At 34.1% G+C, this 12251-nt stretch overlaps 1 protein-coding gene across 7 annotated transcripts in view; it reads right to left on the reverse strand.

Annotated features, from left to right (window-relative positions):
- Window positions 1–12251, reverse strand: part of PDE1A (phosphodiesterase 1A) — a 329787-nt gene that overhangs the window by 37862 nt on the left and 279674 nt on the right. For all 7 annotated transcript variants that reach the window (XM_043577217.1, XM_043577218.1, XM_043577216.1 and 4 more), the window contains 3 exons: window positions 11864–11989; window positions 8287–8388; window positions 7556–7676 (listed from right to left, as the gene is read on the reverse strand). In XM_043577217.1, coding sequence (XP_043433152.1) covers window positions 7556–7676; window positions 8287–8388; window positions 11864–11989 — 349 coding nt within the window. The remainder of the gene's footprint in view (window positions 1–7555; window positions 7677–8286; window positions 8389–11863; window positions 11990–12251) is intronic.

Below are 12251 nucleotides of genomic sequence, written 5' to 3' on the forward strand. Positions count from 1 at the left end.
TCCTAACAGTATGAAATGCTCTGGTAGTGGTCAACAAGTTGTCAAATCCAGTGACTTAATGGCACTTTTTTTTTTTTTGCATTTTATCTGAAGCCAAAGAATTTCTATAGCTTTCAAAAACTGAAGACAAAATGGTGAAGTATAGAAATCTTGAGAATCTTCTTGCATTGAAAACAAGTTTTTTTTTTTTAATTTTTTTTTTCAACGTTTATTTATTTTTGGGACAGAGAGAGACACAGCATGAACAGGGGAGGGGCAGAGAGAGAGGGAGACACAGAATCGGAAACAGGCTCCAGGCTCCGAGCCATCAGCCCAGAGCCTGATGCGGGGCTTGAACTCACGGACCGCGAGATCGTGACCTGGCTGAAGTCGGACGCTTAACCGACTGTGCCACCCAGGTGCCCCGAAAACAAGTTTTAATCACAGAAGCAACACCAACAACAAACATACAGGAAGCTCCTGCCCACAGACTTGGGGGCCACTACAAGGCCAAGGGTGAATTTAGGGGTCACAAGTTCTACAGGGACATTTAACTGAAGGAGAAGGGGAAGAAGCGATAGTTTACATTCTTTGGACAACTTATTTAAGGGATTTAGGCCATCTAATTACCTTCTTTCATTCTTGCTAAAAATTGTCCTTCTAAATCCTAGGAAGCCATCAAAACTGTTTAAATGTTTAATGATTACTATAGCTAACATATTCACTTGCAGCAAGATTTATATTGTATAATTGTATTTTGTGAGTTATAAATATTGTATAGGACATTAGTATCCTTGCATGCCTCTTAAAACTATGAGCTTTGATTTTTAAATTTTAAGTTATTATACAGGCTCATAGCTATGGTTCTTTATATTTATCAGTTTTTGGTGGTAGTCGTGTCTGAATTTTTGATGCCAGATCCTTGGCTGAGGTTGCCCTAACTAAATACATTACTAAATAATACATTCCCCATATTACTATGGGGAATACAATCTATTTTGAAATAACACACTTCACACTACTTCTTGTAATTTTGAAGAACATAAAGGGGCCTGACAGTATACAATTTAGGATAAAATAATCGTTTTGTCCTGCTCCCCAAAACTTGTAATTCCAATTATTTGTTTCTCCTTTTGTGAAAAGGGAGTACCTATTGGTAAATATAGATTTTACATAACTGTCAATTTTTTTTTCATGTAACACAAAACAACCAGCTGAAAAAGGAAAAATTCACTTAGTTATTAGGTTTGTATAATATGAAGCAGAAACAAATTTTAGTAGCAGGAAGTATTTCTTTTAACTTTATTTGTATTAACTTCTTGTTATCTTGCCAACACCAAGAGTTGGGGTAACACTGATGAAATTTTAAAGAATAATGCAAATAACTTGGTTTGCATTGATTTCTCCTCCAGAAATACGGTGTGTTTTAAAAATTCTTAATGCCTATTTAATCCCTTTTGTTGGAGAAAATGAGCTTAGTAGAAAAATTAATAAGAAATTGACTTAGAAGTCAACACATCTCAAAATTCCTCTGGATTTTTCTGAAACATTAAGTGATATGTATGTAAATATATGTATGTACACACATACATATACACATATACGTTTCTGTATGTGTAAATTTATATGTGTGTACATGCACACATACATGCACACCTCCAAAAGGCTAATATATGGGATATGGCAGAGTAAGAGTACTGGGAGATTCATTTAGTTAACTGAATGCACAGAAACATTTTAGCTGTTGGCATCAATGTCATACATTAGCATAAGTCTCATAAAGATAAACTTGTTTTGCTTGTAACCATGTTTGTTGGTAGTACAGACTCACTTGTTCTGACCTTTCACATCACATTCTCCTGTTTTGCTCTATATATTTCTGCAGGGGATTTGAAAGTCACTTACTTTTAAAAGTCCAGAGACTGCGAAATATAAGATTCCATTATTAAAAGCTCAAATCCCAAATCAACTTATTACAGTCTGAAAGGAATTTCATAGTTGAAGAGGGAACACCAACAGGGATAATTTGATTTTATAATGGTCCACCTTAACCTGTATGCTTACTCGTCTCAGAGCTGTAAGTTTCTTGCCTTATATATTAAGGTCATTCAAGAAAAGACAGTCATTTCTGAACATTTTGGGATGACACAAATGCCTATTGTTGCCCATAAAGAATCCCGTCAAAAAACCAAACGAAAAACCTGACATTTTCATACTCTAAGTAACACAGTCTGAAAAATTCAGATCACAAAAACATTCCAAATATCATGATGTTATACCTATTCCAAGACTTGACCTTTTGTGCTGCATGCATTTTTATCTCTATTTAGATATCTGAGTCACTGCTTATCAGGCGCTGGAATGACAGAGGAACTAAGTAGCCTTATGGAACGGTTTACCTCTACCCTGAATTTCAGATGTGAAAAATGACTGCGTGTTAGAAACTTCATTATTAATAGCAGTCACCTTTCTAGAAAATTCAAGAATAAGGTAGTGAATCTTGAAAACATCTTGACTCAATTTCATTAAATTCATTACTCTCATGATTCTGTCAGGTAATCTTTGTCTGGTTTGAAATTAATAAAAAATAGGGAGAATATAAGTCAAGATACTATTTGGATATCTAACAATAATTTTCAAGAGTTGCTGGAATTTATTGCAGACTTATATTAACAGGGTTTTTTTTTAGAATTCTTTAAAAATTTTTTTTAATGTTTATCTGTTTTTGAGAGAGAAAGAGAGACAGGGCTAGTGGGAGAGGGACACAGAGAGAGGGAGACACAGAATCCAAAGCAGGCTCCAGGCTCTGAACTGTCAGCACAGAGCCGATGAGAGGCTCAAAGTCACAAACCACGGGATCATGACCTGAGCCGAAGTTGGACTGAACCATCCAGGAGCCTCTTTTAGAGTTCTTTAAGTCATTCTGCTATATTCTTCTTTAAATCAAGGAAAAATTTATGTACAAAATTTAAGTGCATAAATTATGAACATATTTATGTAATTAACATGCAAGATATAAAACATTTCCATCACTTCCAGAAATTCCCTTAACTGTTTCCAGTGAATCTCACCTCCTACAGGCACCCATTGTTCAGATTTTAATCATCATAGGTTAATTTTGCCAATTTTGAACTTCATACAAATGGAATCATATAGTATGGTTTTTTTGAGATTTATTGTTGTTTGTATTAGTAGTCCATTTTTTTATTGTTGTATGATATTCCATTGTATGACTATGCCATTATTTATTTATTCATTTCTATTTTGGATGCAAATTTGGACTGTTTCTAGTATAGGGCTATAATAAGTAATACTGTTGTGACTATTCCACATTTGGTGGGCATAAGCACTAATTTATCCGAGTTATACACCTGTGGGTTGGCATGCTGGGTCATAGGGATATTAAGTCTTATGTTAGTTTCATTAAGTTTCATGGACGCTAGCCAGTAGTTTTCAGAGGAGTTGTAATTATTTATATTCCTACCAGTAATGTCTGATACTTCCAGTTGCTCCACATAATAAAAAACACTTAATATTTTCAATCCTTTTAACTTTGGTTATTATGGTGAGGATGTAGATGTATCTTACTGTGATTTTAATGTGCAATCCTTTGATAAGCAATGATATTGAGTATACTTGTATGTATTTATTACCAATTTGTGTACTTTTTAACGAGGTGGCTGATCAAATTAGGCTGATTTTTTTTATTACTGATTTGTAGGAGTTTATGCAATTTGTGAACAAGCGCTTGGACAGATATTTGTAGTACAAATATTTTCTCTCACTCTATGCCTTGCCTTAATGGTATTTTTGGAAGAGAAGTGTTAAAATTCGTTCTTGTCCACTTTACTACTTTTTTTTTTCGTTTTTAGGCAGTGCTTTACGTGTCTTTTCTAAGAAATATTTGGCTACCCCTAAGATTAGAGAGATATTCTCCTGAGCTTTCCTCTAGAAACTTCATAGGTTTAGGTTTTGTGTTAAGGCTGGAGTCAATCTTGAATTAATATTTATATATGGTATACATAAGGGATAAAATTCCTTTTCTCCCATATATTTAATAGTATCAGTCTATTGCCATTTATAAACTTTCTTTTCACTGTTTAACTATCTTATTGCTTTTGTAGAAAATCAAATGATCGTATAAGTATGGGACTGTTTCTGGAATCACTATTCTATTTTATTGATCTATTTTCCTGACTCTATGTCAATAACACACTGCCTTGATGACTTTAACTTTCTACTAAGTCATGTGATAAGAAGGTGTAAATTTTCCAACTTTCTTAATCTTTTTCAAAATTGTTTTGATTACATCTAGATTTTTACATTTCCATGTCAATTTTAGGATCAGCTTTTCTTTCAACTACTACAAAGAAATCTGTTAACAGTTTTTGATAAGGATTATCCTAGGTATATTAATAAATTTTTTGAATTGACATCTTTTAAAAAAAATTTTAAGTTTATTTATTTTGAGAGAGAGAGGGGACAGAGAGGCAGAGAGAGGGGGACAGAAGATCTGAAGCAGGTTCTATGCTGACAGCAGACAGACCAATGTGGGGCCCAAACTCACAAACCATGAGATCATGACCTGAGATGAAGTCAGACACTTAGCCAACTGAAGCACCCAGGTGCCCCTCATAGATTTGACATCTTAACAATATTAAACCTTTTAATCCATAACATGGTATATCTCTCAATCTACATAGACAGATCTTTAAAAATTTCTCAATATTCTGTGGTTTTCAGTGTTCAGGCATTATATGCATTTAATTAAATGTATTCCCAAATATTTTTATGCTTTTATAAGTCATATTGTATTTAAATTTTTATTTTCAAGTTGTTTGTTGATAGTATACAGAACTACAATTGATCCTATAGCCCTGTTAAACTCATTTATCATTTCCAGTAGCTTTTTATAGATTCCTTAAATTTCTATGTAGAAGCTCATATTTGTGCAAATAAAGACAGTTCTTTTTATTTTTATCCAATCTATTCTTTATTTTCTTTTATATATCGTAATGGCTAGAGCTTCAAATGCAAAGTTGAAAGGAAGTGGTAAGAGCAGATACCTGGAACTTAGCATGAAAGTGTTCAGTATTTCCCCAGGAAATATTATGTAAGCTATAGACACCTTTTACCACAATTGGAGAGGTCCCCTACTTCTAGTTTGCAGAAAGTTTTGTAATTAGTGTCTTTTGAACTTTGTCAAATACTTTTTCTGTGTCTATTGAGATAATAGTAGGATTTTTTTCTTTTAGTATAGTAAATTATTTTAAATGATTTTTTACTTAAATCAACTTACGTCATAATATGCACTCTTTCACTATATTGCTAGATTGGATTTGCTAATATTTAAAGAAATTTTCCACCTAGGTTCATGATAGATATGGGTGTATAATATCCTTTACTTGCAAAATCTTTGTCAGCTTTTGTCAGGGTTATACTGACAATTTTCCCTCTCGCTCTGTGTTATGAAATAATCTGTGTGAGACTGGCATTATTTCTTTTTGAAAAGTTTGAGAGAACTCACCATCTCTCACTTGAATTGAGAACTGAAAGAAGAATTAAGAATTGAAACCACCTAAGCCTGAATTTTTCTTCATGGAAAGAGTTTAAAATACAAATTCAGTGTTTAAAAATAGGTATATGGATATACAAATTACAATTTTTCTTATGTTTGTTTTGGTATTTTATATCTTTCAAGAATTTGACAATTTCTCCTAAGTTGTCAAATGTGTTAAAACATAAATTATGCCTAAAATTCCTTACCCTTTTGTTATATGTAGAGTCCCTGATGACAACTCCTCTTTTACTTATGATTTGTGTTTTTTTCTCTTTTTCTTTTTTAAAAACACTTTTTTAGTTTATTTATTTATTTTCAGAGAGAAAGCAACTGGGAGAGGGGCAGAGAGAAAGAATCCCAAGCAGACTCCCGCTGTCAGCTCAGATCCCGATGCAGGGATTGAACTCACAAACCACAAGATCATGACTTGAGCTGAAACCAAGAGGCAGACACTTAACCAACTAAGCTACCAGGCACCCATGTTTTTTTTCTCTTTTTAAACTTGCTAACAATCTTATTATTTTTTCTGAGAACAAACTGCTTTCCTTGTTAATTTTTGCTGTTGTTTTTGTTCTGTTTCATTAATTTCTGCTTTTATATTTTTACTTCCTTCCATCAACTTATTTTGGTTTTATTTCCCTAACCTCTTCAAATCACTGATACAAGTACTGTTATTCTTTTCTAATATGAGCATTTAGAGCTATACAATTTCCTCTAAGCATTGCTTTAGCTGCATTCCACAGAACTTCGCATATTGTGGTTTAATGATCATTTAAAATAGTTAAAAACTTTGTCTTAACTTGAGCAAAGTCATTTTATCTCTTCATGTTTCTGTTCCTTCATTTATAATATGAGAAAATTGTTCTTAAAGATCTCTAAGTTCTCTTTAGATTTACCATTTTCTAACCAGTGTTTGGTTGAATACATGAAATTGTAATTTTTAATTGGCCATAACACACAGTTCTAGAACTGGATAAGTCTTAAAATTTGTGTGTGTGTGTGTGTGTGTGTGTGTGTGTGTGTGTGTGTTTACCACAAAATGTATTAAAAATATTTTTAAGACTATTTTTAGTATGAAAATACTTAAATTTGGAAGATGCTACTGAGTAACTTTCTCTAGGACCATGCTATGCTATTTCAAAGTGAAACTGTATAGCATATTCATTGACAATGGGAAACAGAAAACAGAGTCATCCAAATATAGTAATGTACTTGGTCTTTATGTCTTCAGAATAGGTATAATGTCAATTGGCCCTTTCTTACTGTATTCTTTATAATTAAAACTGTAACTTTCTTGAGTTACTTGAATCATTGTAACAAATTGTCAGACCTGAGGAGGGTCATGGGAATCCTGAATTTATAACCAGTGGTCAGAAGGGCTGGTGTCCTGGGGCCCCACTTGATGTTGGCATCTGAACTAGAGCCACTCTTATGGAAGACTGAGCCTTCACCTTGTGGGGTCTGATGCTAACTCTGGGCGGTTAACATCACGATTGTATTGTGGTACCTCAGGTCGGAGTGGACTATTTTAAAAAAAGTATACTTGTGGTAGAGACCACTGGCCATCCCCCTTGGCTAGGCTTGTTTTTTCATATAATAATCCACTTTTTACAAAGCATACATCCATCTAACGCAAAATTGTATTTCTCAGTCTTCCTTGCAACCATGCATATATGACTAAGTTATAACCAACAAGATGGATGCAGCAGTGCTGTATTTTCTCCCCTTTCCCATTTTATGATGAAAGATATTTGATGTTTCTACTCTAACATTTTACCTCTTAACAGCAGACAACAATACTAATTTGTTTCTTTCTTTCTTTCCTAAGAGTGGCATCTGAGATCCAAGACTTGACTCTCTTTAAAATATATAGTATACTATGTAGGATTAGGAAATACATTTATCTGAAAGAGAAATAGTAAGTCACAAGCCCTGAATTCGGAACAAAAAAAGGTGCATGTCAATATGCGTAGTTACTATTTCCAAAAACATGTGCACATAGTGTGAAAGAGGCACCTGTAGGAAAAACTCCTCCATCAGGGCCATGGTCCACCGGTGGTGCAGCTGCCAGGATTTGGCTGGGTGGCTGATGTCTGCTGCATGGAGAATCAGGGACATCGTTTTGGCTTTGTCAATCCTGTCAAATCAAGGACATGTTCAAATTATTAGGGCAAAGTAACCAGTTATAGTCTTTTTAAAAAAAATATTTACTTTTTATTTTTTTGAAAAAATTTTCAATATTTATTTATTTGAGAGAGAGAGAGGGAGAGAGAGAGAGTATACACGCAAGGAAGGGGCAGAGAGAGAGGGAAACACAGAATCTGAAACAGGCTCCAGGCTCTGAGCTGTCAGAACAGACCCCAAAGCAAGGCTCGAACTTCGGAACGGCGAGATCATTATGTGAGCTGAAGTTGGACACATAACCAGCTGAGCCACCCAGGCGTCCCTAATTTTTATTTTTATTTTACAGAGAGAGCATAAGCGGGGGAGGGGGGAGGGCAGCAGGACAGAGAGAGAGAGAGAGAGAGAGAGAGAGAGAAAGAGAGAGAGAGAATATTAAGCAGGCTCCACACTCAACGTGTAGCCTGATGCAGGGCTAAATTCCACCACCCTGAGATCATGACCTGAGCCGAAACCAAGAGTCAGACACTTAACAGATTGAGCCACCCAGGTGCCCCAATATCAATTACAGTCTTTTCTGAATCTAAGCCCACCAAACTTTAACATTATGAAAGAAAATAACCTACCCTTCAGGCTGCTGCAAACTGTTTCTTATATTTTTAATTTGCTGGAAGTGACCTGACATGTCTGTAGACAAAACCATTTCAATCACTAGGTTCCGAAGATCCCTGTGGAGTCATCAAAAGAAGAAAGGTTTATTTGGCCCTTGATGATTCTCAAGTAAAACATTTCTTCAAATATTACTACTTAAATTTTATTTTTCTTAATGTATATGAGCAAAAATATGCTACTTTTTAAATATAAAAGAGCTCACAAACTTTGACTTTATTTCATCCTTTAACTCTAATGGCTTTAGGAAGTTCCCAGGAGAGCGATCTGTGAATGATGCTGTTTAACAACTCTCCTGCTTTCCCCACCCACACGTACAACCCTCCCCTACTCATAATTCCTAAATATTGTTTTTATTTCTGAAAGTCTCCTGACAAATCTAAAAAAAATACTTTTATTTTACTTATTTTTTAAAGTTTATTTATTTATTTTGAGGAGGGGGTGGGGCAGAGAAAGGGAAGAGAATCCCAAGCAGGCTCCAGGCCCAGCCCAGTGCAAAGCCCAATGCAGGGCCAGATTACAACTAACTGAGATTGTGACCTGAGCCAAAATCAAGAGTTGGCCACTTAACTGACTGAGCCACCCCCGTGTTTCCCAAAATTAATTTTAAATGCAGTATTTGCTATTATTAAAACAACCACTACTTATTCAGGTAAGTCCTGAATAAGTAGTGTCCTAAGTAGTGTCCTAGTGTCCTAGTAGTGTCCTAAGTAGTGTCCCAAGTAGTGTCCTAGGTGCTTTTATATAGGGGGTATTATTATTTCACACCAGAGGAGATTGGGGTTTTCCCAGTCACATAGGTAGCTGGTACATGGCAGAGATAAGATTCAACACCAAGAGTTCCCACTCCTAAAGCTTACACTTAGACCACTTCACTGTGCCAACCTATCATCATAAGAACCCCAGAGAAGTCAAGATGCTAACGTGAGTGCAATTCTCTGTTTAAGCTTTTGGGACCCTGACACTACAACATATTGTAGACACAGCTATTGAAAGTTTGATCAAATTTAAATCTGAGCTATAAATACAGTGACCATATCACAAAACCTATGCATGAATAACTCATTCTCACAGTAAGTTGGAAATAAGTTACCACAGGAAAGGCTTCATTGCTCAGTATAGATAGGTAGAAAAGTCACTTATACTGGAAATCATATTTTATTTTCATTCTGTGGCATGGCCACTGGAGTAAGCTAAATAAAAGGTGTGTGGTAAACTTGCATTATAATCTTGTGTCGAAGATATTTTACTTAAAGGTGGTATGACTGGATGTTTTTTTTTTTTAACCAAAGCATATTAGAGGTACTTGCTGAAAATTATGGGTCCTTAATTAAATTGCATTTTTCAGATGGGCACTGTGAGAAATCACTACGCTGATTACTGTTAATGATATTGAATAGCCTGCTTAGCATACTTGCTCCTAAATATTAAAGGAAACTAAAGATAATTAAATTATTTTTAATACATTTTTTTTCTCTGGAATTATGAAGAGACCCATATTACAATAGCAGCTGAACCAAAATATTCATTTTAACTAAGAAAAAATGAGATGAATGTTTTATGAAATCTTAAAATTTAGTAAATTTTAGTTTGTAAGTGATTAGTAAGTGCTAGATATTATCAGTAATCAGCTAATAATGTATCAGTAAACTAGGCAAAATAGTGCACAAAGGAATGTTACTTTATGAATCTTCCTTACCGAATTTTTAAATTATTTCATTTATGGTTACTAAAGTTAAATTAAGAAATAAATAGGTATGCAAACCAAAAACCTACACGTTTTTTAAAAAGCTATCTATATTTTAATTTGTGGTAAAATATTATCAATTTTATACTAGCAAATATATCTTTTGTAGCTTTTAGAAACAGTGTTGTATCTATTAAATTCTACAATCTGTATGATATTATAGTATTAAAACAATTCTGTAAAACCATTCAATTAGGATGATTCTGAGAAGTTACTATACAGAAATTTATAAAATATTATAGGAATAAATTATTAGAATACTAAAGATGCTAAAGAACAAAAATGTAATAGGAAAAAAATTACATTGAAATTGCAACAGAATCAACTTTGGGAAGGAAAAAGATTAATTTAAAGGAGTAACAGTAAAAATTAATAATATAAATGTTACTTCTGGGAGTAATAATCACTGATAAAAATTAAATTAATACTCTGAATGAGTACTCTCCAAAAGAGAGTACATTTCTTGGACCTTAGCAAATACCTCCAAACTTATCTCCCTACTCCTATGTATACCCTTCTATTCTCCACATAGCCCACCAGTGGTAGCTTTAAAATCCCTTCACAATTAGATGGTGGCCTTCTTAGCTGGAAACACAACTGAGCTATTGTTTCCTGCAGAATAAAATGAAAGGCCCAAACTGGGTTCCCAAATTTCTCCCCCCGCCCCCCCATCAGATCTGCTTCCAAGGTTGCAAAAGCGAGCCCATGTTTTATACAGCTTCAAAAGTGGCCTTGAAAAACCAGAAAGCTTGAGTATTTGGAAAAGTAACCATCAGAAATTAGGGCTTGTTTTAAAAACCATTCATTCTTTAATTCATTCATTCATTCATTCATTCATTCATTTTGAGGTAGCTCTTCATCCCAAAGCATTTCTTTGAACATTTCTTTTTACCTTGATTTAAAGAAAAAAATTAAAAACCTGTGATATTTAAATGGGAACCTTTTCAGCTCACTAACTTTTAACAAAATCTTTGTTAAAGATAAGGCTTTTAAAAAAATAAGTAGGTCTCACTGAATAGTAGGGACATACAGACATATTTGCACTAAATATCTCGATGTTTATCAGAAAATCATACTTAACCGGACACCCTTTATCTTTATTTGCTAAATCCAGCAGCCTTATAGTCAAATGAAGGTGTTGATGATGACCAAAGGTAGAAGAAGGAGGAAAAGTTACTCTGAGCAATAGGGGTACATCTTGTTATCTCCCCCTACATGGCAACAAGTATCACCAATCCATGAATGTTTTTTGTTGTTGTTGTTGTTTGTTTATCTTAAGCAGATGGATGCCCTGAAGAAAAGGTAAGATTTTCCTCTGCATCTGGGTCATTTTACTATATTATGTTTGTAATTTTTTCCTTCAAACAATGAATTTTTTTTTAAAAAAAGCTAAACTCCACATATAGAAAAATAATATAGGAAGGAATCCATATTACACTACAATTTTGAATTTATTTAGGACCACATATTGGTATAATTAAGCAGAGCTCCATTCAAGAGAGTACATAATTACTCTCTGGAAGTATTTGTTGTGTGGTATGTGGTCTTATGGGTTGGCTATGATGCAAACAGATGTTGAATTAGCCTGGAAAATAGTTTAACTTCCACCAGCAGAGACTGGCTCCTGGAAGTCTTCTAGGTACTAATCCTTCTTAGAGTCATCTAGTCAAAGGGAATTTTTATAACATGAATAAAAGATTGATTTTCATCCATTTTCTTCACTTTAAATCACATCACTTAACTGTTTCCTGAAATTAAATTTTCTCTAGGCTTCCTCTGAAACTCACCTCCAGTCATCTTTGGATAAATTTATCAAAACATTCATTTCTTCTTCTTGCATAAGCCGATAAGCTGCACTCACATGGTGATTCTCAAGGACTGAGCGATCATTATATAAAAGGGCAACATCTGACCTGAGAATTAAAAACAAAATGTAAAGTACAGGATTCTTTAAATTTCATGAGTGTTGAATAAGAATACTCAAGTCACAAGATATCTATCTCATCAGTAAAAATTCTCTAATTCAACATCCAAATTGATGAAAGTAATTTAATTGTATAACTTAAAAAAATAAATCTTATTTTTTTAGAGCAGTTATAGATTGACAGAAAAATTTAGCAGAAGGTACAGAGATTTGCAATATACCCCTTCAGCTCAAACATGTGTAACACCCTC

The sequence above is a fragment of the Prionailurus bengalensis genome, chromosome C1 (genome assembly GCF_016509475.1).
Source record: "Prionailurus bengalensis isolate Pbe53 chromosome C1, Fcat_Pben_1.1_paternal_pri, whole genome shotgun sequence".
In the NCBI taxonomy this organism is placed as follows: Eukaryota; Metazoa; Chordata; class Mammalia; order Carnivora; family Felidae; genus Prionailurus; species Prionailurus bengalensis.